The sequence below is a fragment of the Ursus americanus genome, chromosome 23 (genome assembly GCF_024610735.1).
Source record: "Ursus americanus isolate L20-20 chromosome 23, mUrsAme1.1.p, whole genome shotgun sequence".
NCBI lineage: Eukaryota > Metazoa > Chordata > Mammalia > Carnivora > Ursidae > Ursus > Ursus americanus.
The window spans coordinates 31276390-31301999 of NC_142149.1; the positions used below are offsets into that span (position 1 = coordinate 31276390).

At 61.6% G+C, this 25610-nt stretch overlaps 1 protein-coding gene across 1 annotated transcript; it reads right to left on the reverse strand.

The window, feature by feature from the left end:
* Positions 1-87: 87 nt before the first annotated feature.
* On the reverse strand, positions 88-24677 carry TSPOAP1 (TSPO associated protein 1). Its single transcript, XM_087854537.1, is given in 31 exon segments — positions 88-1184; positions 1186-1218; positions 3710-3820; positions 4031-4102; positions 4187-4290; positions 4482-4520; positions 4935-5006; positions 5378-5546; positions 6159-6313; positions 6405-6504; positions 7112-7966; positions 8557-8739; positions 9086-9304; positions 9389-9757; positions 9957-10108; positions 10244-11074; positions 13831-13940; positions 14231-14346; positions 15515-15687; positions 16314-16518; positions 17739-17789; positions 19148-19252; positions 19505-19627; positions 19803-19892; positions 20102-20185; positions 20272-20349; positions 21524-21709; positions 22265-22444; positions 23030-23158; positions 23444-23551; positions 24348-24677. Coding segments are annotated over 31 exon segments (5679 nt in total). The 3' UTR covers positions 88-1037.
* Positions 24678-25610: the final 933 nt, after the last annotated feature.

The following is a 25610-nucleotide window of genomic DNA, read 5'->3' on the forward strand; positions in this document are numbered from 1 at the left end:
GATGTAACTTCTGGTTTCTAAAGTCAGGTCCAAAGCTCAGCACGACCCACCCCTCCAGGTATCTTTTGCCCCAAGTAGAGCCCAGCATGGGTTTTGTGAAAATAGACTTTATTATAATAAAATGTCTTTTTAAACAAATGCCCCCACCATTCCAGACCCCTGGAGACCAAGGCGGGGGTGGGGGTTCAGTCAAATGATCTCCCACCACAGTGAAGGAAACATGCAGAGACACTCACCCAGCCGCAGGGTTAGAGGGGGTGGTGAGGGTCAGGGTGGAGAGCGGTCTACCCCACTCTGAACAGGGGATGTATGAAAATAGCTGCATAAATCTGTCCTCTTCCCAGCCCCAGACTCCGGCAGGGACCAGAGGAAAATGATGCAAAAGAGAAGTTGAATCCGATGAGCGAAATAAGGCAAACCCAGCTCCTGCTTCCCTCCCGCTGGCCCCGCGTCTCTGGGGGCGGGGACACACAGGGGCCAGGAGGCCGGGCGGGCAGGGAGCGGTGGGGCACTATGGAGCGGGGTTAGGCCTGCTTTGGCAGGGCCTTTCCCCTTCCTGGGCCTGTGCGGTGGAAGCGACATAGACGAGGCTGGACTGAGGCACTGAGTATGTACATATATACAGGGTTCTGCCCCGCCTGCCCCCGGGGAGCTGGAGCTCCAGGGAATCCAGTGCAAACTTGCCTTCAGGGGAAGGAAGACATGTCAGGACAGCCAGTGCCATCAAGAGGGGGGAGGACCAAGGAGGGGACCCGCAGTGTGGCGGGAAACTAGGCTGAGGCAGGTGGACTAGGAGTCACGGGTCCTGGCTGTGACTGAGGTCCTCGGCAACCTTGACCAAGTTACTTCCTCATTCTGCAGCTCAGTTTCCCCTCCTACATCCAGAGGGTGCATCCTTGAGAACTCATCTAGCTCTGACCTTCACCGAGTCTCTGATGCCCGTCCAAGCGCTGCAGTGTGAACTCGGAAGAGCGGGCGTCCAGGGCCTTCCCCACCTGGTGATCTGGGGGCTTCGGGGCGCTGTTTCTGCCACAGCATCACTCCTTCTTCCCAGAGCCCAGTTTCCTTAGGAGCTGCTTTCCCTTGGAGAGGAGACCCCACACCTTCTCGCTTGCGCCCTGCACCCCCCCGAGGTCAATCGTGGGGAAGCCACCAGGGCCAGGGCCCCAGGGCCAGCCTCTGGGCACGGGGGGGCCCCTGTGTTGAGCTGGCCCAGTCCTGGAATATGAGAGAAAAGGGGCAGAGTCAGGACCTGACTCCATGCCCCAACCTGACTCCTTAAGTGCCTGAAGTGCTCGCAGCCCTCCGTGTCCCAGGCCGTGGTCAAGAACCAGAGCCTCCCCAGCGCCCCCAACAGAGCTCAGAGAGGCGAATGAGTGTGGTGGTGCTGAGGGAGCACTGAGCTGGGGGTCAGAAGGGACAGACACGGAGTCCAGTTCTGCTTCCAGAACCTGGGCAAGCCCCGCCCCTTCTCTGGATCTCTGTAGGGTACTGGGCTGACAGAGCTCCAGAGTCCCTGGACCTGCCCCATGGGATGGGTGCCCCAAATTCCCCCTTGTCATCCCCTCGCAGCAAAGGAAGAGCAAGGCCCAGGACCGCTTCGAGGCAGCCATCGCCCCTGCGGAAGGAGTCTCTTGCAGGGCCTCACTGGGGAAGCATGCTCGGCCAGCCCCGCACATGCGGTGCCCCAGCCCCTGCAGGGAGTGAAGGCAGTGGCCACTCCACGAGGAGGAAACCGGGACTCTTCCTTCCATGGCCTCTGAGAGGCCTGCAGGGCCTGGGCCAGAGGGGCATCTCCCAGGCCCCACCACAAGCTCTGGAGGCTGCCCTGCAGCCTCAGTTAGCATTTCTCCCTCGTGAAGCTCCTCCTGGCTCCACTGGCAACTGTGAGTGGCTCCCCTTGCCCCAGGCCCACCCAGACAGTGCTGTTCAGGGCCTAAAGGACAGGGGTGAGTAAACAGGAGAGCCACCAGGAAGCCTCCCTATCCTACTGATCATCCTCACGTCCCTACTGTGACCTCCTGCGCCTGGCACAGCCCAGTCGGGTCTTGGCCAGCTTACGTGTTCCCCACTCCTGCCCCATTCCTTTCCTCAAAACCCTCCCCCTACTTGCCACCAGAGCCTGGCAGTCTCCTGGCCAGAGCCAGCCATGGAGCCCAGGCCAGAGGCAGGGGAGCTGGGTGCCCCGCCTGGGGCCCCCCCACCCAAGGCTCTGATGACGTGGCAGGGCCTGCCCACAGAGAGGTCAGTCAGCACCTGGAGGTCTAAGCATCTACTGCTAGCCAGCCAGGGCCAGTGGCCAACCAGCGAGCCCCGGGTTCTTCCCACTCCTTCCCAGGGCTCCTTCCATAACAACCCAGGAAGGAGGGGTTGCTGGGGAAACAACTGAAGGGGGTCTCTGAACCCCAGAGATGAATGGTTTGGGGTTATCTATGGATTCCAGTTGTTTAAGCCCCCCCCTATTTATTCCCTCCAGCAGAGAAAATTGAGAATTAGAAGTAAAATCATGCATCTGACCCCTAACAGGTAATGATGCAGAGGATAAGGGTGGGGGGACTATTATTACTGGTGGCATTGCTGAATCATCCTTTGGTCACCAATAATAATCACAATATTATAATACCACAGTCGCATAGTATCATAATATACTGATGAGTCATGCTATGGATATCACACAATATTCTATAAGCTACACGAGCTATAGAATATGAGGGGTCCGCTAATATGGGGCATCATACACTAAAATGACATGTATTCCTGTCACAGCTGGCACTGCCCGGCGTAAAGGCAAGCGGAGGGAATGATCCTACCCCCCGGATCTGGCTCACGGCAAGATCCCCCTCCCCCATTCCCTGGGACAAAGAAAAGCCAGGTCGGCTTCACTATTCAAGACAAAGGAGCGCTCTCTGATTATGGTGATGTAAGGAGCGGCAAGTCACATGAAGAGAGGGGGCCAGTCCCCCACTTACATGTTGCTCTCTCTATATATATCTATCTCCATCTAGCACTGGACTCGTCTCCTCCTCATTCTCTGAAGAACAGGGAACAAAGAGAGGAGATGGGTTATGGACTGACTCACATGCTCCCTGCCCGGTCACCAGGTCACCCAGCTCACAGGAACTGGGACTCGGCATAGCCTTTGCCTTTGGAAATACGGCGGATGGAAGCACAAGGTTCCCCACTGGGGCCTGGCCTCCTCCCCCTCTCCCTGCCCTGTGAGGCTGGAACGTGACTATATTCCATTCACCCCAAGGAGAAGCAGGCTCCAAGAACGAGGACCCGGGAAGCTGGGCCTTACTGGGCAACCGGCTTTAAAAGGACCTGGGAGGCAGGGAGACCCAATAGGGTGGGAGTTCCCCTGAAACCCGGGCTATGACTAGCTAGAGGTGTGGGGGGTCCAGAGGTCCTTTTCCACAAGGTCCCCTCACCTACATCAGCCCGGGGGTGTGGGCAGCTGGGTCAGAGGGGCCGGGGATCAGGGCTGCAGCCATCATTCCTCTGCAGAGAGGGGCACATACTGGGAGGGAGCTGGCCCTGGCTGGGCTCTCCCTGGCTGGACTCTCCCTGGCAGTTCCAGCCTGGGCACAGTGCTCGCCTGGGTCATAGCCCAGGTGGTCCCCTCCCCCGACACTGTCCTCATCCCCGCACCCCCCCAATCCAGCAGGGTAGAGCCTCAACTGCTGAGCCGGGAGCCCAGCTCCTCACTGACCTGGCTCTCAGGCTGGGGTGGCCCGGGCTCCCTGTCGGAGCCGCTCGCCTCAGGCCCAGGGCCCTCCAGGAAGTTGGACGGAACCAGGCCCCTCTGTCCATTGAGCTCCCCCTGCAGAGGAGACGCTGGTGAGGCCGAGACCAGGAAAGAGGCCTCAGCCCCACCCCCTTGGCCCCGAGCCCCCTGGGGGAAGAGCCTGAGATCCGTATCACTGTCAGGGGCAGTGACTCCCTCGCTCATCCCCCTCCCTGGCCCTAGGAAGGCCCTCCCTGACAGGGCTGGTGAGGGGGGTATGGCACCCCCCCACCTTAATGTTCTCACATAGTAGAAACCATCATCGTCCATGTCCCCGAACACAGTAATGATGTCCCCTGCCCGGAAGGGCAGCTCTGCCTGCGGAGAACCCAAGGGGCAGGTGTCAGCCCTGGCTGGGGAGGCCACCACCCCCTTGGCTGGGCTCTGTCTGTGGGTCGTCACCTCCACGTCCATGTTGGGGGAGCTCTCCCGGGGGTTGTAGTCAAACGCAGCCACCATGGTTCGGGGAGATTTCAGGCCGGCAGAGGGGACGTGCTGGGGGTGGCCTGCAGGGGAAAGGGGAGAGGACTAGGGCCCCTCTCTGGACCACCCCCCAGGCCATATTCTCCTCCACCCTGGGGGCCTGCTGACCCCCTATTCACCACCTCTCCACTACTTGCAGCCCCTAGGGAGATCCAGAGGGACCATCTAGCCCCACCTCTTTCCCAGTATCCCCAGCACAGGAACGGCCCCTCACCTGCACAGGGTCGGGCAGGGGCAGGGCTTTCGGCCTCAGCTGCGGAGAGAATGTGTGACTGAGCCCCGCCCCTGCCCCCTCCTCCTCCCAGGCTGGGGCTGGAGCAGGGCAGGCTGCTCAGTCTCACACAAGGGGTGCAGGAGAAAGATGTTCTGAAAATGGAGCCCAGCCCCTTGGGTTTGGAAGTGAGCTGAGACCCAGAGAAGGTAAATGACTTGCCCCAGGCGGCACAGAATTTACAGTCAGGTGTGTTTTAGAGCAGAGGTCCTGGCAAACCACTCCCCATCCCCATTAAAAGGAGGCTTCCCAAGGGAGGGAATGGATGTGGAGGAAGGTCTGCCCTAACTCCCTTTACTTGCACAAAACCCCGCTTGTGTCTCCCCGGAGAGCCAAGCAGTGCCCCCCACCCCACTCATCTCCACAGGCCCCGAGGGAGAAGGGGGTCTCACCCACCTTTCTTGGAGCGGCGGGGCTTGGGGGGAGGCCCGGCTGTGCGGGCTGTAGAGGACACAGAGGGACCATTCCCTGATCCAGAAAGGCAAGTATATGTGAGAGAGAAACTGAGGCAGGGGAGGGGGATAGGGTAGTGACTCTGGAGTCTCCTCTTTGGGCTGTGCCTGGGTTCTCGTGCTCAAGTTTCTAAAGCGCATTCTTCTCCCAACCCCAGCCTCCAGGATCGAAACTACGCGGCCCGCCCCCTCTTCGGCAGAGCCCCGTGCCAAGTGGCAATCCCACGGCTGGGGCCACACAGGCCTCAGTCTCTGCAACGCCACGGGCTCTGCTGGGCTCTGGATGAACGAGGCCCCCCGGCCACCCCGGCCTTACAAACTGCTCAGGAAGGGCTGAGTTGGAGGTGGCGTGGTGGGAGGTAGGTAAGGGACGGCAGCAGGTCATACCTGAGCCTTCAGTGAGAACATCCGGGGACAGATAGCCACGCTGGAGCAGCTGCTGTCTCTCCGCGGCGCTGGCCACGGCCACCTCAACCACCATGTTGCAGGGGATGTAGCCCATCCGGCCGCCACCCTCACCCCGGTAGAAGCCGTCGGCGTCCTTGTCCCCAAACACCTGAAGGCAGAGACCAGCTGTCTCAGGAGGCCAGGGCAGCTCGCTCCCTGGGGTCTGGGCCCTGAGCCCCGCAGCACCCCACCAGGATTGCAGAACGCTCTCCCTTTCGTGGGCCATGAAACAGGAAACGGGGAAAGAGCCGAGAATAAGGATCAGAGGGATAAGAGAAGATGGCCGTTTTCATATGATCGCCACTCACTGTCTGCACGTCCATGCCCCCAGCCCCCCCCAGACTAGATCTCTGGAACCTCAGAGCAACAGCAAAAAACCTTCAAGTATTTGGAGACTCCGTACAAACTATAATGTTAAGAGCAGCGGTTATTAGCCTGTGCTGCACGCGGGGCAGCTGAAGTCCTCTGTGTGTACTGAGCCTAACCTTCAGCCGCCTCCGTGGGGCAGGCATGACCAGTATCCCCATTTACCAGGGACCAAACTGAGGCCCAGAGCAGTTAGTTCATCTACCCAAGGTTGCACAGCTACAAGGGGCAGAGTCGGGATTCAACGCCACAGCATCTGGCTCTGGAGGCTGTGTTCTCACCCATGCAGACTAGAACACCTCCAGGACAGGAAAAGAGAGAGGACACCCCTCTCCCCCCGCAGTCAGTCAGTCACCTTCAGGATCTGGCCCTCCTGGAAGGGGAGCTCCTCTTCCCCAGCATCAGGGTTGGGCGACATTGACACAGGATCATAGTCAAACAGAGCCACGAAGACCCTGACAGGCAGGTCCGGGTAAAGCAGCGCTTCCTCTGGGGGGCTCCTCAAAGGGGCTGCGGAGAGAGCAGGGACCATAAGCTCCGGCCAAAGGCTCAGGTTAGGAGAGGCCCCCTCAGCCCAGCCCAGCTCCCGTCAGATGCTCACCCAGCTCGGTGGCACATGCCCTGGGGGCCTGGGCTCCTCTCCGCGAGGGGCCCCTCCGCCCAGAGCTGTCCTTCTCTCTGGGCTCCCCGGTCTCTGCTGCCTGCAAAGAGAGGGCAACAGACAGCAGAAGTGACACACCACCCCGCGGGTGGGCCGGGACCCCGCAGTGCTCCCCAGCTCTGCCCCGTTGGTCAGCAGAAGCAGCACAGCAGAGCAGAGGCACAACATTCCTCTCCTGGAGCCTTGGCCCCGTCTCGCGGAGACATCAGACACCCCCATGGCGGGAGGAGGGCGGGAGGGGAGACCCGGGCTCCGGCCAGCCTAGCAGATGAGTGCAGTGGAGGGGACTAAGGTTAGCTCTTAGAGCTGGCGGAGGAGCGTGGGAGAGGAGAGCCTCTTCTCAGGGTCAGTGTCCCGAAGATGCAACTAGCTACGCAGAGAAAAGGGCCACCCCGCCCACGGGCAGGGGGCTGGCTGGTGGCAATTGGAGACTAGCGATCACAGAATATTGTGCATCCCAGTTCCAAGGCAGAAGCAGCGAAGCAGTGGAATGTGGGTGGGAGGAGGTAGGGGAGGGAGCCCAGAGCCCCAGCCCCACCTCTGCAGATGGAGGCGGCAGCGTGGAATGGGAGCGGCTGGTGGGCAGCAAGCAGAGCCACCAGGCGGCAGCAGGCAGGGGGCTGCCAGGGTGGGGAGTGGGCACGGACCCGGGAGGGTGGCTCCTTGGCTCTGCCAGTCGCACTGCGGCTTCTCCGCTCTGGCTCCCCCTTCTCCCAGGCCGAAAGGCGTGGGTAGGGGTTGGGGCCTGAATTAGCCTTCAGAGGCCCCCTGGACCTTCCTATGGGGGCTGTGCCCCAGGCCTCCCCATCTCCGAGGTAGCAGGAGTTGGTGACGCTGATGTCCCCGCTGCCTGCCTCCAGCTCATCCTCAGAATCATATTCGATGCTGATTTCCAAGCACTTGGGGGAGAGGCAGCTGGCCAGGCTAGATTCTGGGGCCCGGCCTCGGGAGCACCTCCGGGAAGGGGGCGGCCGCCCTCTCCCACCAGCCTCTGGCACACCCTTGGTCCCCTCGCCCACAGGGGGGCTGCCCCTCTCCCGTGTGGGGCCCGGTCGTCCAGAGGCTTGCGGCCCGCCGTTGCTGAGAAGTCGGCTGCAGTGTTCACGGGGATCTGGGGACCTCCTGCGGTTTGGGGGCTTCTCGGGGGAGCCACCTCCTCGCCTCCGGCTGCTTCCACCCGCTAGTCCAGGCATGTCTTCCAGGCGGTCCCCAGCCCTGTAGGGCTCTGGAGACAAGGGACACGGGCCAGGTCCTCGAGGCTGACCACTGTCAGAGCCCAGCCCCAGCGCCGCCGGCTCAGGTGGGCTGGGGTCTCGGGAAGAACAGCCTGCCCCTGGCCTCTCCTCGTCTTCCTCCTCCTCCTCGTCTTCCTCGTCCTCCTCTTCCTCCTCCTCAGGGATGCTAAAAAGCTTCTTGCTGCAAAATGGCTGGAGGGGCAGCTCCAGGATCTGCTCCAAAATCTCCTCGTCACTGTCAGTCTCACAGAAGGGGTCGGGCTGGGGCTGGGGCTGGGGGGGAAGGGCAGCAGGGAAGAGAGGTCCGTGGGAAGGGGAGAGAGCTGTGACCTTTGTCGTCAAATGAGGACAGGGGTTGCAGGCAACCCAATAGTCCTCCCTCAGCTTCCTCCAAGAGGAAAAACCAGAGAGGGGGCTGGCCCAAAGTCCTACAGCACATGGAGAGCACAGCTGGAGGAGGAATTGGGGAATGCACCCAAGGACCAGGCTGCACAGACGTTGGGGCCCCGAGGGATGGGAGCATCAGGGAGCAGACCGTGCCTGTAAACAGCAGAGAGGCCTCCCTGACCCTCCCTGGAAGCTCCCCGCAGGGATCTCAGATGGCCAGGGCTCTGCATTTGGTGGGCTGGAGCAGGAGAAGGGGCAGAAGAGAGCTCTTCCTCCTCTCCTTTCTTCCCAGGAGGGCAGAGGTCAACCCTGAGCAACTTCCTATGGACTGCTTGGGACAGGGCCCAGGCCACACACCTACACACAATGTCGCTGGCACTCAATGGTGGCCAGAGCAGCTGCCGGCACGGGGGTGAGAGGCTCCTGGAACCCGAGGTCTAGGGCCCACCAGCCCCTCCTCCCCCCATTACCTTGGCCCCATTCTCCCTGATGCTGTGGTCAACAGCCTGCTTCTGGAAAGAACAAGTCCTGGAACCCAGCTCCACTTCCTCTTCCTCCTCCTCCTCTTCTTGAATGTCTGAGAGATCTGAGTTGCGGCCATGGTCCGCAAGGGAGTTCACCAGACGGCCCCCGAGCTCGGCTGTGTCCTCCCTCTGTGAGAGGTGAGACAAAGGAGGAGAGAGGGAAGGGTCTGAGGAGGCACAGGGGCTCTGGAAGGGTCAGCCCCAGCCGGAACGACAGAGGTCCCTTGGCAGAGGGAGAGGGGGGCATGTCTCGAATGGGGGGTGTGCACAGGGTGGGGGCAGGGAGGTGTGGGGGGAAGGAGGATAGTAGCCCAAAGGAAAAGAGAAATCTGGGAAGATGAAGTGACATAGCAGCAGACTCGGAGCACAGACCAGAGCAGAAAATCAATGGAGAGGACACCCAGATTTGGGCTGGCAGAGGCAGGGAGGCAGCCCCAATTCTGTGAGATGGCCCAGTGTGGCCCCAGCCCCGTACCTCAGCCCTGGGCCTCAGCCCAGACCCTGGGTCTCCTCCGCGGCAGCCCTCAGCACAGGGCACTTGCCGGCCCAGGGCTCCCTGGGCGGAGCAGGGCGCTGGGAGAGCCTCTTCCTTGGCCAGTGGCGAAGCTGCCGGGTCGGGAGCTCTCTCGGCCGCGGATGGCTCACTGGCCCTCCCGTCCTCTGACGCACCCGACACAGCTGCCCCAGCCTCGTCCTGGAATGGCAGGCAGTGAGGAAGGGCCCAAGCCCGAGGCCTTCTCCCAGCCTCCGCCTGTCCCCTTCTCCCGCAGTAGAGTACCTGAGCACAAGGTGCCGGGGGCTCCTCGTGGGATCCTTTTGGTGTCTCTCCGGCAGGGGGGCCTCCGGGGGGCTCTCGTGTTCCACGGGGGTCAGGGCGCCGGAGGGGAGAGCTGGGGTCTCCAGGCCCTGGGGAGGCTGGAGCAAGGGGAGGTCTGGCCTCGGAGCCGGGTCGTGGTGAGGGGCAGGAGACCGTGGCTGGTGGGCAGGCTGCCACCAGGGCCGGGGGGACGGGAGCTGGAATGGAGTCGGCCGACTCGCCGTGGGGCGACATGGTGCGCACGGCCACCTCGCGGCACACCTGCAGCAGCCGCAGCTGGGACAGCTCCACCAGCACGCTGCCTGCCGTGGGCGAGGCCACCTCCATGATCTGCAGGGGAGACGGAACGCAGCTGGGGAAGGGAGGCCGGGAGGGCCGCGCGTCAGGAAGCAAGGGTAGCAGTGCAGGTAGCGGGCAGGTGCCAGGGGCACCTCTGTGCCAGGCTGGGGAGACTCGTCCTCTGAGCACGGCAAGGAGAGACCCCCATCCTGTTCCCGGGGTACGGGCAGGCAGAGTCCCCAGGCCATACCTTCTGCCCATCAGCATAGACAGCATAGCCTGTGACCCGGACGCCGTTGGAGGTGCCGGCAGCGTCGATGGTCACAGGGAGCCAGCTGATGATCAAGATTCCGGGGGAGGGTCCCGGCTCGATCTGCACATCCAGGGGGGCATCAGGCGGGCCTGGGGGGAGGAAGGCACAAGACCCAGGGATGCAGGACACTCACCTCAAGGTAGCAGCCTACTTCGCGGTTCCCCTGCAACCCCCGCGGCCTGGCCTTCTGGGTGTCACGGCCAGTCCAGCCCAAGCGTGCGTACCTGCCGGGAGTGTGGTGAACTGCAGGGTGGCAGCCCGCTGCTCCGGCCTCTCCCAGCCTGGGTCCCAGGACTCTCGAGGTGGGAGCTGAGCCTCTACTCGGGCCTGATAGAGGGTACCCGGCCGCAGGTGGCAGAAGGTGGCCCAGTAGGTGCTGGGGCGGGCAGGGGGGCACTCTTCCCCATTGAGGTAGACGGCATGGGCCAAGTTGCTATTGCCGGGCACCCAGGTGATCTCAGCAGACGTGGCCGTCAGTCGATGGACCCGCAGCTGGCTAGGTAGCACCCCGGCTCGGGTACCCACCACCAAGCAACAGCGCAGAGGGTCGGAGCTGCCCTGGCTGGTCAGGGCCTGCACAGAAATACGGAGGGGCCCGGCCCGCAGGTCCAGGTTCTCAAGCACAGCCTTGGGGGGCACCCCCGGCCCCAGGGCCTGACGCAGCTCCCCATTCACGCAGATATGGTAGCCACGTAGCTCCACTCGCTCAGGAGGCGGCTCCCAGGCCAGCACCACACTGTGGGCCAGCTGCCTGAGGACCACCAGACTGCGGGGGTAAGGCACAGCAGGGGGCCCGCCCAGGCCCTTGGGCTGGGGGCTCGGACTGAGCTCGTTCCCTGCAGCCTCGTCCTCAGGTCTGGGCTGGCTGCAGCCCCCGCTGCTCTGGCCCCCGCTACTGCTGCCACCCCCACCTCCACTCAGGAAACTGAGTTCAGGGCCTGAGCTGTGGGACAGATCGGCCAGCTCCGGAGGGAGGGAGGTCAGGAGGTCATCGTCGGACACACGCTCTACAAAATTGGAAGGGACCAGACCCCTTCGGCCATCCATGAGCTCCCCTGGCAGAGGGAGGGCAGGGAAGGGGAAGACAGAGAGGAGGTAGAGAAAAACCAGTCCAATAATGCATTTTAGCCATGGTTGGTGCACGATCTTAAGCATTTGATTCAAATCAACATTTATCCGCGACACTTTTAAAGGGCAGGGACGGTCATCGGTAGGGAATGATTGCTAATATTCACAGGTGTGATCGCAGGGCTGTGGTGATAGAGGACGGCGCTTCTTAAATTTTAGCGTGCATCTGAATCGCCTGGCGATTTGTTAAAATGCAGATTCTAACTCAGGTCTGGGTGGGGCTGCAAGCCTGCATTTCTAACAAGCACCTGGGCGGCCCTAGGCTCTGCCAGGCTGCCAGAGAACGTCCGTGTTCTAAGGAGATGTGAGCCGAGCAAAATGTCATGTCTACAACTCGCTTTTACCTCATTTTTCTTTTTTAACCTACAGACGGAAAAAGCAAATATGACACAAGGTTAACACCTGTTGATTCCAGGTGGTGAGGCTATGGGTGTTCACTGTCTCATTCTTGCATTTCTCTGTGCGTTCAAAAACTCTCAGCCTGAGGAGTGGGGACGGGGCGCCCTTCAACTTCCCGTCATGGAAAACAGACATCCTCGGTGGGAGAGGGAAGCACCACCTGGTTAAGGCAAGGGGAGAACCTCTAGGGACAAAAGATGTGAGTGCCAGAGAAGATTCCCCTGTGGGTTCGAGAAGGGATGAGGACCCACCACGGGCCGGGGTCTAGGAACATGACTAGCGGTCAGTCCAGGCAGCGACCAGAGGTGGGTTCTGTTACCTTGGGCAGGTTCCCCTGAACACGTGACAATGAGGGATGTCCGGGAAGGAAGAAACTGGGCACACAGCATGTCACGTCTCAGCTAATTTGGGAGAGGGGAGAGGGTTCCCAGGGAACAGACGAGCTGGTGGCTGCCGTGCCTTATTAGGAAACAGAGGCCGGGGCTTAAGGAAGAGGGTGTGGAAGAGGAAGCCAGGTCTGAGCAGCCGGAGGGCCGGCGAGTTTCCCCAGCACCCTCACTCTCCGCTTATGCTAGGAGGGGGAGAAAGTAAGTAAACTTGAAGAAACAATAGTGACTTCCAATAACTTCGATACTATCAGCGCTTGGAGAGGGTCGACTGGAGCCCTCCCCAGAATATGTCCACATCCTAATCCCTGGATCCTGTGGCTGTGGCCTAATTTGGAAAAAGCATCTCTGCAGGTGTAATTAAGTTCAAGAGCTTGAGATGAGATCATTCTAGATTATATGGATGGGTCTTAAATCAAATGACAAATGTCCTTATAGGAGTCGCACAGAGCAAGACCCTGAGAAAAGAGGAGGCGGCATCGTAACTACAGAGGCAGAGACTGAAGTGACGTGGTCCCAAGCCACGGAACACCTGGAACCACCAGAAGCTGGAAGGGACAGGGAATGGAGTGTCCCCGAGGGCCTCCAGAGGGAACATGGCCCTGCCAACACCTTGATTTCAAACGTCAGGCCTCCAGAGGTGTGAGATAATGCATTTCTGTTGTTTCAAGCCAGCCAGTCGGTAATTTGGTCCGGCAGCCCAAGGACGTCACTACAAGCACTGATGCTACGGAAGGGACGGGAAAGGAAGGAGCGGATTCACGGCCCAGAAAGGCTGGTGCCGGAGCTCCGGCCAGAGCCAGGTCCCCGTTCCCGAAGCTGGAACGGCGGACAGCGGTCCAGGCGCCAGACGTAGACAAAGCTGTCACTTAAGCGAAGTCTGACGGGGAGTAGGGGCCCAGTTGTCTCCAGGCCTTTGAGTCTATCCCAGATCGGAAAGTTCAAATTCTAATAATTTGGGGTCTGTTACTTTTTGTGTTTTGGCTGCTCCCCCCCCCCAAGAAAAGGTATGGGCTCTGGGGGTTTTTTCATTGAAAACGTCATTTTTCTGGGAAATATTTAATCCCACTTCCATTATCCACATCTCCGGGGAGTTGAGTTGTTTACCATCATTCATAGGAGCTACGCAAAGACCGGCCGCTGGGCCTGGGGAAGGCATGCTGGGCAGGCTCGAAGACCTGGCCTTCCCAAACTTTGGGCCTTAGGGATTCAGACCTGACCTCTTTCCTAAATCCCCGTCCGTGGTTATGGCCCTCACCCTGCCCTGCCTGCACCACAATCCAGTCTCGGCACAGCATCGTTCTCCCTGCCATGTGGCCAGGGCCACCTGGAGAGTTTCCCGAGACCGATTCTTCGGCAGGCCCTGCCCTATTGCCCAGTCTCAGTCACGGGGCAGCCGCTCTGCTGCCTGAGCTCCTCACAGGCCCCAGAGAGCTGCTCTGAAGCCCATGCCCTGCCTGGGCCCGGACACCTGCTGACTTCTTCCTAACCCCCTCTCCGGGGCTCTGGACCCTGCTTCCTCCTCCGCACAACCCTGGAGTCCGGCATCAGCTCTACGCCACATGCCTGACCTCGATGTCACTAGAGTTAAGCACCGTCATGCCTTGTCTGGCACCACAAAAGCAAAGTTAGCCCACATTCCCTGTGACTCCGTCCATCACCTGGACTGTGATGGGCCCTGCCCCGCCCTGCTGACGGCCGATCTGCGGGCAGACCAGCTGCCCCTTTCCTAGATCCCTTCCCCACGGGCCGCCAGGACTCTGTACTGCCTTTTAGCAGGGTCAGAAAAGTCCTGGTGGCCTGAGCAGCCTGGGGAGCGGCTCTGGGTGGGTGCAGGTCTTTGGGACGAGCAGCTTAAAAGCAGGGGAATGGACAGAACCACCCTGCTACCTTCCTACCTTCAAAAAAGCCGTCCTCATCCATGTTGCCGTAGATGTAGATGTACTCGCCAGCCGTAAGAGGGAGCTCCGCCTCTGGGTTCTCATTGGGGCCCTCGAACGGGTTGTAGCTGTTGAAGGAGGTGCGGAGGAGAAAGGAGACGGTGACCTGCACCCTGCCTCCCCGGCCCGCCTCCTCTCTCCCACTGTACTAGGCTTTTATGGGCCCTTGGTGGTCCATCAGTAGCCAAGTAGAGCGCTCACTGCGCCCACCCGGCCCAACTAGGCTGAGAGGACCCGTCCAACCAGGATCCCTGTACCGCCCCCACCACCTCCAGAGTCCTCTTTCTTCTCCACCTGGTCCCTTCCTCCCGTACACCCGAGACCCTAGGGAAATGCGGAGCAGCGGGGAGGGGCCCACCTATAGCGTGCTAGGAAGACCTGGATCCTGGCTCCTCCCCGGCTGCCCTCGGGTGCTGCTGAGAGCAGGGAGACGCTGTCTGCCTCCAGCTCCTCCACCTCACTGGCCGTGTCCACCTGTGGGCAAACAGAAGGGGCCAGTCCTCTTCGAGACCCAGGGCCGATGGCAAAGCAGGCAGGTTTCCAGGATGAGCCAGAGGACCCGCTGCTTTGGGAAGGGAGAGAGAGCACATGCCGGACAAGGCCAGCAGCAAGGATCCCTGATGTTTTCTAAATCAGCACCTTGGCCCGCAGGTCCTGGCAGAGCCTTGCTGCCCTGGCAAAGGGTAGTGAGAATAACCTGGATCCCTTCTGGGCCCTGGCCTCTACTGCACCAGCCCAGGAAGTAAGACCGCTTTCCCCATCGGAGAAGCAGCCAGCCACACCCATATGCGATATGCGGTGGGATATGCGATATGCGGTGGGATATGCGATATGCGGTGGGCGACCAATGGCAGTTTCTCTCCCTAAGGGAAAAACACAGCAAAGCACCCCAACTGGGAAGAACTGGAGGCAAGGAGGCAGAGGCGCTGAGAAGTCCCTGCAAGGAGGGTCTGGAGCCGAGGAGACAGGGTGGCCCGCCCAACCACAGGGTCAAAGCCTGCACCATCGTTCTTGCCCACAAGGGGGCAGTAGAGGCCGGGGCTGGGTTCTACCGCTTTCCACAACCTTGGACAGGAGGCCGGCTCCTGACCTGCCGCCCCCATATTTCTGGGGTTTGGGAGGTCGAGAGAGAACAAGGTGATCAAGCACTTGGTAATGAAAATAGCTGCCACACGTTAAGCATCTACTGTGTGCCCTGCAGTAGTGCTCTGTCTTTTATTTTCTCATGTAATCCTCATGACAACGTTACAAGGCAGGGTTTATTAGCTCCAAAATCCAGACAAGGAAACCAAAGCCCAGAAAAGGTCAGAGACTCGCCTAGGACTCCCAGAACCTGTGTTCTTTCCCACACAACCGTCTGCTTCTGCTACAGACACTCACATGAGCAGTCTCATTACAGGGATCCTGGCGCCAAAGCGTCTCCCTCCATCCAGCTCGGGACTCTGGGGCCTCTCTGAGCCCCAGAGGGGTGGGGCTGGGCAGCCCCAAAGTAGGGCCTGCAGGGGAGCCCTTCTCTCCCAGGGCCTGGCTCCACTTCCCAACTTGGGACCCCACATGGGCCAGCAGCCACCCAACTCCTGGGGACCCCAGAGGAGGATAGGGCCACCCACTCCCCTTCCACAGACCCCTCCCCAGTACTGACCTCGGGCGTGGGGCATGACTTGGGGCTGTTGTGGATGGATTCAGAGCGAGAGGAGTTGGAGAGGGACTCTGCCTTCTTGGCCGTCCTTCGAGGGACCCCGGTAACAGTGGCAGGGGCAGGCTCAGAAGACTTCGGGGTGCAACGCCCAGGGGAGCCCGGAGGGAGATCAAGGTCTAAAGAGAAGATGGCATGTGGGGTCTGTGGCCTGAGGAGGGACCAGGGAGCAAGGGCGGGGCTGCTCAGAGAGGAGAGTCAGGCCCTCCACAGCCACAGTTCCTTCTAAGCGGGAGATCCTTGAGGGAAACTTACTAAGCAGGGGTGGAGGTGATTTACACAGATTATTTCACATGATCTTCAGAGCAGCTCGATGAGGTGCACTGAATTTTCCCGTCTTACAGCTTAGGAAACCAGAGCCCACAGAGATTTAGCAGCATGCTCAAAATCACGTGGGCTGTGAAGTGAGAGGGGGCCGGGGGCCCCCGATCGGACTGACGCCTGACCCAGCTCTTCACAGGCCCATACTGCCAGCTGCTGATTCCCAGGGCCCAGCTCCTAGCCGTGACCACAGAGTCTTGCTGGAGGACAGGAGCAGTGGCCGAGATGCCTTGCCAGACGCCACAAGAGCCACTCCTGTGAGCTCATTTCTCCCCCATCAGAGCCTTGTTCTAGCCAGGCCTGGCACCAACTTGCTGTGTGACTTAGGGTGAGTTGCTAGCCTTCTCTGACTCTGAACGCTCTGCTCTATAGAAAAGCTGCAGACCTGGGGATTCCAGACTAACGTCACTGGGGTCCACCTTACCTTTGGGGCCAGACCCCCGGCAGGGCTGGGGGGTGGAGCAGCAGCAGGGGGGTGGGGGGTGTTCCCCAAGGGTACTGTAGCCCAGGGCAGAGGTGAGTAGATCCAAGGGGCCGGGGTGCAGGCGGAAGGCCTGGAGCTCCTGTGCCAGGAGGCTGAAGCGCTCTGTTTGGCTGCGGCACTGCCCCTCCAGCTCTCGAACCCGGACCTGGGCCAAGACCTCCCATAAGCCACCAGGCCCAGCAAAGCTGCCCAGTCCCATCCTGTGCCTTGTCCACACGGAAGGAGCCCACACCAGGCTTCAGCTCATATCCGCTCAGCCTGGCTGCCCTGCTGCCTTAAGAGTGTCTGAGCTGGGGGTGAAGTACCTGACCTGTGGGGGGCCCGCCTCCCACTCAGCACATCCTCACACCCCAAGCAGTGGCACCTCCTGCTTCCAGCTGTTTCTAGGCCAAAAGGAATGTCGCCCACTCCCAGCTCCACTGCCAGTCCCACTGCTCGTCCCTCCTCAGGAGTTTGCTCAGCTCTGCTGCTTGTCACCCTCCCACAGTCAGTGACCCAAATCCCTACCCTCAAGAGAGATCCCACACAGGAGCTAGGGACATCTTTGTGGCAGGAAGGAGCCAATTCTCAAAGTATTTTTCTCAGGTTTCAGGAGAGTCCCAACATTTGGGGCCTCTCCCCTGGCCAAGATCAAGAGGATCATGGGTTAGACTGGTGATGAACTTCCTCATGGTCTGAGTGGCTAGGTTTTAGAGGAGGGACGGCCCTGTGTCTGCCAAGCACTGTGGTAGGTCTGGGTCGAGGAGGTGGCCCACATGTCCTGCAGGAATCCCAGCCCATCTACAGGTTCTCGGGTCTCTGCTACCAATCACACCCTCCTCTGTTGGACGTGAGAGCTGGGGCCACTCGGACCTGAGGAAGGAGACGCAGCTCAGCCCGCCCAGAGAGGTGTGGGGGAGGGGACAGCCCAGGGAGGGGGTGGCGGGAGGCTGTACCTGCATGGAATCCAGGGTGGACTGCGGCAGGAAAGGAAAGCACAGAGCACAGGTTAGCACCGCTCACAGCGGGCATCGCGCAGAGAGGGAGGGAGGGAGGGAGGGAGAGAGGGCCCAAGTGGACACTACCTGGTCGGCTCCCTGGACTGACTGGGCAGTTCCTAAACGGAAGGATATTTCAGGGTGAAGGCAGCCTCTGGGGGTGGGTGGCAGTGGGGGACTGCTGCCACCAGACCCAGGAGCCCCGGCCCAGCTGTGCCCTTGCCTGAGAACTAGGCCAATGGTGGAGGGGATTCCCTAGGCTCTGGAGCATTTAAGGGCCCTTCTGCAAACCCCACACCGCCCACACCCACAGAGTCCGGCTCTCTCTGAACTTCCCCGCCTTCCCCCCCAAACTGGTGCTGCCGGTGGCCCCCTGCCGGGACCCTACCTCCAGCAGCTGCACGGCCCCTTCATGCTCCCTCTTGGCTTCGGCCTGGGCCTACGGGGAGGAGGAGGCAAAATGTTGGAGGGGAAGGATGAGGAACAGGGGAGGGGATAAAGGGAGACAGATAGAGGAGGGGCAGCAAGGGCAAAGGGAGGGAGGAAAGGGGGGAAAGGTGGGGGAGAAGAAGAGGAAAGGGGGGCTGGGAGGGGGGAGGCTGAGGGTCTTCCCCCCCTCAAACTCCCACCCCAGAACCATACCTCCAGTCAGAAGTTAAGGGTCAAGGAGAGGCAGGGCGGATACTGCTTCTCTCTTTCTGGGACATCCACCCTCTGGGCTTCCCTCCTCCCCCTTGGGGCACTCCTTCTCAGCCTCCTTCACCTGCTCCCTGTCTTCTACCCTTTTTGAATGTTAGGGTGCTGCAGGGCACAGGGCACCTTACGCTCTTCACTCTCTCCCAAGGGGGTCCCGTCTAGTCACAAGACTGGACACACTGATGACTCCGAAATGTCCATGACCAACTTCCCGTGATTCCAGACCCATAGACCCAACTCTCTATGGACATGTCTACTTGAGTGTTTAAGACAAAACCCAAACCTGGCCAAAATCGAACTGAGAACTCAGGACTCCCTAACTCTCACATCTGTTGCCTCTTCACTCTTCACCTCCCTAGGGCTGTCCCTCAGGGTGGACTCAGCAAATAGCTGAAAGGAGCAGGGGCTCCACTAGAATCCTATGGAGTCTTATCAATTCTATCTCCAAAACATATTTCAAATCCTCCCCCTTTCCAGGTGCACTGCCTACACCCTAGTCCAGATGGACACCATCTCCCACCTGCCTCCTCGCCCACTCCCCCAAACCCCCCCACTCCGTGCTGCTGCTCAAGTGATCTTCTGAAATGCCGAATCAGATCATGCTATCTCCCCACTTGGGACCTTCCAACACCTTCCAACCACCCAGAGAACAAAATATCCAAACTCTTCTTTAAGGCCTGACGAGATCTGGCTCTTGCCTATTCCTGTCGTTCTATTCTAGCCACACTGGTCTGGACCCCACACTCTTTCCTGCCACGGGGCATTTGCACTTCGAGTCTCCCACCTGGAGCGCTCTTCAGCTGGCTCCTTCTCACCCTTAAGGTATTAGAGGCCTTCCCTGCTGACCTCTCTCAAGTGGCCCCATTTCAGGCACTCTGTCATATCACCCTGCTCACGTCCCCCACTGGGCCAGTGACTAGGGTCGTCTCCCTCGACCATCTGCTTATTTGCTGATTGGTCTGGGACCTGATCTTTCCCCCCCACTGTCCTCCAGTGCCTGGCACAGAACCTGGCACTCAGGGGGTGCTCAGCAATCGCTCATTGGACGAGTGGATGACAGGGCTCCAGCGGCCTACCACCCCTCCCTCCAGCCGCGCCCACCTGCTGCAGCCTCCGGACCTCCTCCTGCTTCTCCTGCAGGCTGAGCCGGGCCTGCTCATGCTCTACCTCCAGCCGCTGCCTCCGCTGGGCCGCCTCCCGCATGTGCTAGAACACAAGAGCCTGGGTCAAGGCCGGCCCGCTCCACCGTTTCCGCAGCTCGAAGGCGAGGGAGCCTCAGACCCTATGTGTTCCAGAAACCCTCTGTTAAGAAGGAAACCGAGGCCAGAGAAGGGCAGGGGTTGGCGGCACCAGGACTAGACCGCAGGCCCCAGCGCCCCACATAGGGCGCATTCTACCATCCCACCCTCCCCTGTGCCAGGGACCGAGAGCCTCCCCCCACGTCCACCGTCTCCTCACCTTCAGCACCTGCTCCAGGCTCTCCAGCTTGCTCTGAAGGCCCTGGCTCTTGCGAAGGGCCGAGTCCCTCTCCTGCGTCACCCCCAGGAGCTGGCCCCTCAGCTCTGCATTCTCCCACTCCACCTGGTGGGGGGGGCAGGGAGCCAGGGGGTCAGCCTTGTCCCAGCAGCTCCCTCGCCAGGGGAACAGTACCCTTCATACGCTAGCCCAGTGCAGGGGGTAGAGAAGACAGCTCCCGGCCCAGGGACCAGGGCTCCAGCAGAAGCCCGGCCCCACAGCACATGCGCAGAGCGGCTACCTGCTCCTTTTCCGTGGCTCTCCCACTGAGCCGAGAGTTCTCCTCCACGAGGCGGGCATTCTCATTCTGGGCTTCTCTCAGCTGCAGTTCCTGAGAGACCAGGGGAGCTCTGGGGAGGGAGCCCAGCACCCACACGCCTCCTCTCCCCACACAGAGGACCTGGCCCTCCCAGACAACGCCTTCCCCCCCACCAGGAGCCTGCGCCAGGCAGGGCAAGAGAGCCCCGAAGGACAAGAGAGGTGAAAGGGGAGAGGGAGCCCACCACCTGGCTGGACTTGGGGAGGCCCTTGGGAGCTCACCAGCTCCTCACATCGCCTCTGCTTTTTCCGGGCTTCCTGTTCCAGGCTCTCGCATTTCTTTCGCTTCTTGCTGAGCTCTGACTCCTGTGGGGTCAGAACCAAGGGCTCTTCATGTGTGAAGGCAGACCTGCCCACAACTGGTTGCCTCCAGCCCTTGACCTGGGACTTACCAGCTGCTGCACCCTCTGCTGTCTCTCGGGCTCCCCTAGGATGGCGGGTGGGTTCTCCACATCCTCCTGGGGCGTGGCCTGGAAATGCCCAGGGATGGGGGCCGGCACCTGAGAACAGGGCCCCAGGGCAGCCTGGACCCCTGCCCATCCCATCTCAAAGTCAGCAAAGAAGGGAGGGGGGCTGCTGCCTGCCCACATCCCCAGTGATGCGGAAGTGCAGAGGCTGCACCCCTGCGTCCTCCAGACACACTGCTTTGAGATCCTGAGACCCATGTGTGCCCTGGGAGATGGGTCCCTTATCCAGGCCAAAGCTTTCCCTTTTTAGCTTCTAACAGCAGCCCTGCTCTGCGCTCAATAACCGTCCTGGGTGTCCTTCAGTGACTGGCAGAGAGCTAGGAGCCGGCCTGGGCCCCCAGGGACGTGGTGCCCCCCAGAGCTAGGCATTCTGGATCATCCGCACCGGCCTTTGCCTAGACCACTGCAAGCCTGGCCAGACCCTCGTCCTAGCTTCCCCCAAGCACACCCTGTCGCACTGGAGATTCATCTGTGCAAACTCCAGGGGAGGGCCGCTCTTGATGGGAGGTACATCTCCCTCCCTGGGCCTGGCAGAGGGGCAACATCTGAGCGAGAAGCACCCCCCGCCCGGAGGCCTTCGTCGCTAGAGAGCCCCTTCTCTCACCCCCCTTCCCAGAAGGAGGTAACCTAGGAGCCGCCCGAGTAGAGAGGATGGAGAGGAGCCAGACCTCTAAGCTCTGGGGGTCCGGAGTGGGGTCCCAAGCCCTCGCGACAGAAGCTGCCTAAGCCTAGCGCCCAGCGAGGGTCGCCCGTACCTGGAGCCGAGGCGGACGCACCGCCGCCCCCGGGGGGCCAGGGCCGGGCCTGGCGGACCAGGCGGGCGCTGAAGGGGGCGTCCCCGCGCTAGGGCGGCGGCGGGAGGCGGCGGCGCGGGCTGGGCCCCGGGCGGCTGCCAGGGCAACCGGGGATTTGCGGCCGGGCCGTACCACTGGCACCGCGGCAGGGGCGGCGGGGCGCAGGCCTGCGGAGGGCGGACCCCGAATGGCATGGCCGGGGTCGGCGCGGCGCAGGTACGGGCGACCCTCTCCTCCGGGGTCGGGAAAGCTCCCTGGCCCGTGGAGGGCGCACGCCACCGGCGGGTCCTCGGGGCTCTGAGCGCCATGCCGGGGGAGATCCCGGGGCCGCCCCCACCCCCACCTACAGACGCCCACACACCTGCCCTGGCGCCAGAGCTCACCTCTCCCGGGGCCCCGGGGGCGGGCGCCCCTGCTCTGGCCGGGGCGGCGGGGCCCGGGGGCCGGGACGACGGGGGCGGTTCCTGCTGGTTGCGCAGGGCGATCTGCCGCTGCAGCCGCAGCACCTCCCGCTGGGACTCGCGCAGCAGCCGGTCGAAGTCCCGTACGTGAAGCCACTGGGGGCCCTCCTGGGGTTGGGGGACAGGGAGGGGAGTCAGGCCTAGCCCCGGCCCGCCCCCACGCCATCCCCGGCGGAGTCCGCCCTCCACCTTGCCGGGGGGGGGGGGGCTCCGACGCGCGGGAACGTGCAGACCCTCCCCTGCGTACAGGCCTGGTCACAGGTGCATGCGTATACGGCCGCATGCTGCCTCGAGCCCCTGTGCAGTCACGGTAACGCATTTATGGGGCACTCACGGTGTGCCCGGCACTGTGCTAAATGCCTTGTGAACATCGCTTCACACAACTGTGAGGTATGTGTGGATGCATACAGCCAGGCCCGCTGGCATACAGCCCGAAGACTGGAGCACTGAAATTCCCAGGTCTGGGACTCATGGCTCCACCCCCTTCAGTTCAGGCTCTTTCTCCCCGCTCCCACCTGGGCCGTTGCCAGGGGAACCTACTCCCCGGCAGCTTCCACCTTCCCGCTTCATTTGCATCTCATCAACATCTCGTCCACATCCCACAAGCCAGGCAGGCGGCCCCGGTGTAGGACTGACCAGGAAGGGGTGACCAGGGCCTCGCACCTTGCCAGCCAGGGTGAGCCTGGCCTGCAGCTCCCTGCACTCCCGCTGCAAGGCAGCGATCTGCTTGTCCTTAGCCAGCAGGGCGCTGGCTGTCTCACTGAGGTCCCGGGCTCGCTGATGGGCCAGGGCCTTCCGGCACAGCTCCAAGCTGGCCCCAGGTCGGGGCACAGGGGCACTCACCTGGCCAGAGGAGGGTAAGGCCAACGGTCATCTGAGGGCTGGGGCACTTCTCCCACTCCTCAGCTCCTCTCAATGCAGGGGTGAGGATGAAAACCTGGAAGTGTGGTCTCCTGCTGCCACCCTGTATTGGGGGCTTTAGGGGACCGCTAGCCACGCTTGACTCCATCCCTGCAAATCCTCAGACAGGACTGAGAGGGTTAACTCCACATCCTAGTTTAGGCCCAAAGGATGCTGCTAATTCAGGGCTGCCACTGTCATGGGTCTTCATCCCTGCCCCCACCAGCTCTGCACCCAGAGATGAGCTCAGCGGGAGGCTGCAGCCAGCACCAGCACGTGGTAATCCAGAAACCTGCTCCCTGCCTGTTCAGGAACTCCCTGCCCAGCCCTTCCCTCCCTCCTGTAACTCCAGAAACCCTCGGCCCCCTAGCCCAGCCAGCATTTGCCCCGCCTACCCCGTGGCCCCTGGATTCCTGCTTTCCTGGGTGCTAGGAGTCCATGACTCGTAAGCCCCACTCCCTCAGACCTGGCCTGGCTCCCCTCTCTCCCTGGTCACCCAGCCTCCATCCAGCAGCCTCCCAGCCTCACCACCTTCAGGTTAGTCTCCTGCAGCTTCCGGGCCCTCTCCTCCAGGCGCTTGGCGATGACCGCCAGCTCGGCATTCTTCCGCTTCAGCCTCCGCACCTTCTCCTCTGTCTCAGGAAAGCTGCTCTTCCTCTGACAAGGGGTCAGCCAGAATTGGGGCATGTGGGGAGCACCCCACGGACCCAATCCTAACTGCCCAGGACTTGGGTTAGAGCCCTGGGCTCACAGTGGGGCCCTTGGCAAGTCTAAGTAGGGGTTCACCCTGTCTGGGTCTTGGGGTCCTATCACCTCCATGGAGCCCCCACTTGGAGGGATAGTTTACGGGATCAGGAGGACGCTGAGGCAGAGGGCTGGGGTGTCTGAGTCTGCCTTCCCCCAGCTCCAACCAGGACTCGGGACTTGCTTTCCAAGCCTCACCAGCATCTGATTTTCCTCCTTAAGGATGGCGCAGCGCCGCTGCAGCTCCCCCAGGGCCCTCAACAGCTCCAGATTGGGCCTGTCCCCGAAGCCCATGTCCAGCTTGCCCTGGCACGGGGAAGGACAGCACACAGCACCTCAGGAACACACCCTCCCTAGTCCAAGCCTTCCATATGGAAGCATCCTGCCCGCCAACGGTCTAGGGAGACACGGAAACGAGAAGGTTCTCCCCCATGTCCCAGGCCTTCAGAGACAAGCATAGGAGGCCCAGAAGGGGCCCACACTGGCCTCCCCCAGCCCTGGGACCCTCTCTGCTCATCCCCAATTCTTTCCGTCTCTGCCCATCTCTTCCTGGGAAATGCCAGCTCGAGCTCCCAGCCCCACCCCTCCATGCTCCTTATGGGCCCTGTGTCCCCTTCCTTCCCCCAAAGCCCTGGCCCTTCCATCTTCTATAGGAGGCTGCTCACACCTACCCCAGACCCTGTCCTACCTGGCTCAGCCCAGCACTGAGCCCCCTCCCCTGAATCTGCTTCCTCTTAACTCTGATTCCACCATACACCTCCAGAATCCCCACCACCACCGCCCGGGATCCTCCAGCCCCCAAGGACAGAGACTCTCAGAGGAGGAGACACAGACAGACCATCAGAGAAAGACTCACAGAGGGAAGGGGTAGGGACAGGGCCAGATGTAGCAGACAGGCAGAGAGTCAGAAGGACAGACATATGGCAAAAAATGGAGCCCCTGAGATTCCTGCCCAGCGAAGGCATGGCACACAGTCACAGAGAAGGACCCCCAGACAGAGACAGGCCAGGAGAGGAGACGTGGGGTCGCTTGTGATGCCCAGGCTGGAGGGCCTCATGAGAGGCCCCACCACGTAGACCCCGGCCCTCCCGGGCTCCCTTACCTTAGGGAGAGCCTCCACCTCTTCGTCCTCCAGCCTCGGGCAGCTGGGTCTGGAGCTGGCTGCTTGGTGCCTCAGGCCAGGCAGCCCAGTTTTGGTTCCTTCGGGGTCAATGCCCCCCGTAGCCCCGGGGCTCTGGGCTCCCTCAGGCTCGGAGCTCTCCTCAGGCCTCTGCTCTCCACCCTGCAGAGCTGCCGGAGTATCAGCAATGCTTGGGGTCGCGCCTCCAGGTTTGCTCCCCTGGCCCGGAGTCCAGCTCGGCCAGGCAGGCAGGGCCCATGGCTCCATGGCTCTGGGGTCCCCCAGCCGTGGGAGGGGTGTCAGTTGCTCCATGATACTGCCAAGGGGCCCCAGGACCCGGGCAGGGGGACATCACCCGGCCAAGCGGAGGGGCTGGCGAGGGTCATGCCAGGCCAGACCCTCTCCTCTCTGAGCTCTTGGCTTCACCGAGGCTCCATCCGAGGCTGGCCGATCTTCCTCACCCACGAAGGAGGCTGCAGGAGTGACAGCTGCCAGAGCCGAAGCCAGGGGTATGCGAGCTGTGTTTGCTCGTGGCTGTGTGTGTGTGCGGGTGTGTGGAGGAGCGAGGGTGTCCCCGTGGGGGCAGGGAGGATGGGCAGAGGCCACCCCCAGAAGCGCCTGGGTGAGGGTTGGTGTGTGTCTCCAGCTCTGTGTGTCGGGGCAGCGCTGTCTTGCGTGTGTTTGGAGGACGGATGCCCCCACTCGTGTGTGTTGGGGGTAGTGGTTCTGCGTGTCACTGTGCCTGTTTCGGAGTTACCAGTTGTTTCTCTGTGTGTGGGGGTGTCTGTGTTGCAGGGCTGTGGCAGCGTGTGATGCTGTCACTGGTTGTATCCGAGCAGCTCAGTGCTGTGCAGCTGTGTGCATCGGTGTCATTGTCTGTCCGTCAGCGTCTGCGAGTCTGGCCATCCATCACGACCCTCAGCCTGGTTAGGGTGTGCAGGAGCCGCTGGGGGTGATCCTCAACCGTCCGCTCTGGTCCTTTATCTCCTGCCCCCTCTCTGCTGCTGCTCTCCCGCTTGCTGGGCGGTCGGCTGGTCCTAAGGAGGCCTGGGTCGGTGGGCCGCTTGCCTCATAGTCTCTGTCCCTGCTGGCCTCAGCTCTGGGGACTGCGGGGGTCCCCTCCAGTCCAGGAGCCCCGAGATGGTGGGCGCAGAAGAGGGCTGAGCCTCAGAATGGGGGGGGGGGGCGAGCAGGGGAGAGCCAGCCCTCCCCTCCCCCTCCCGTCTTCTCCCGCCCACCAATAGG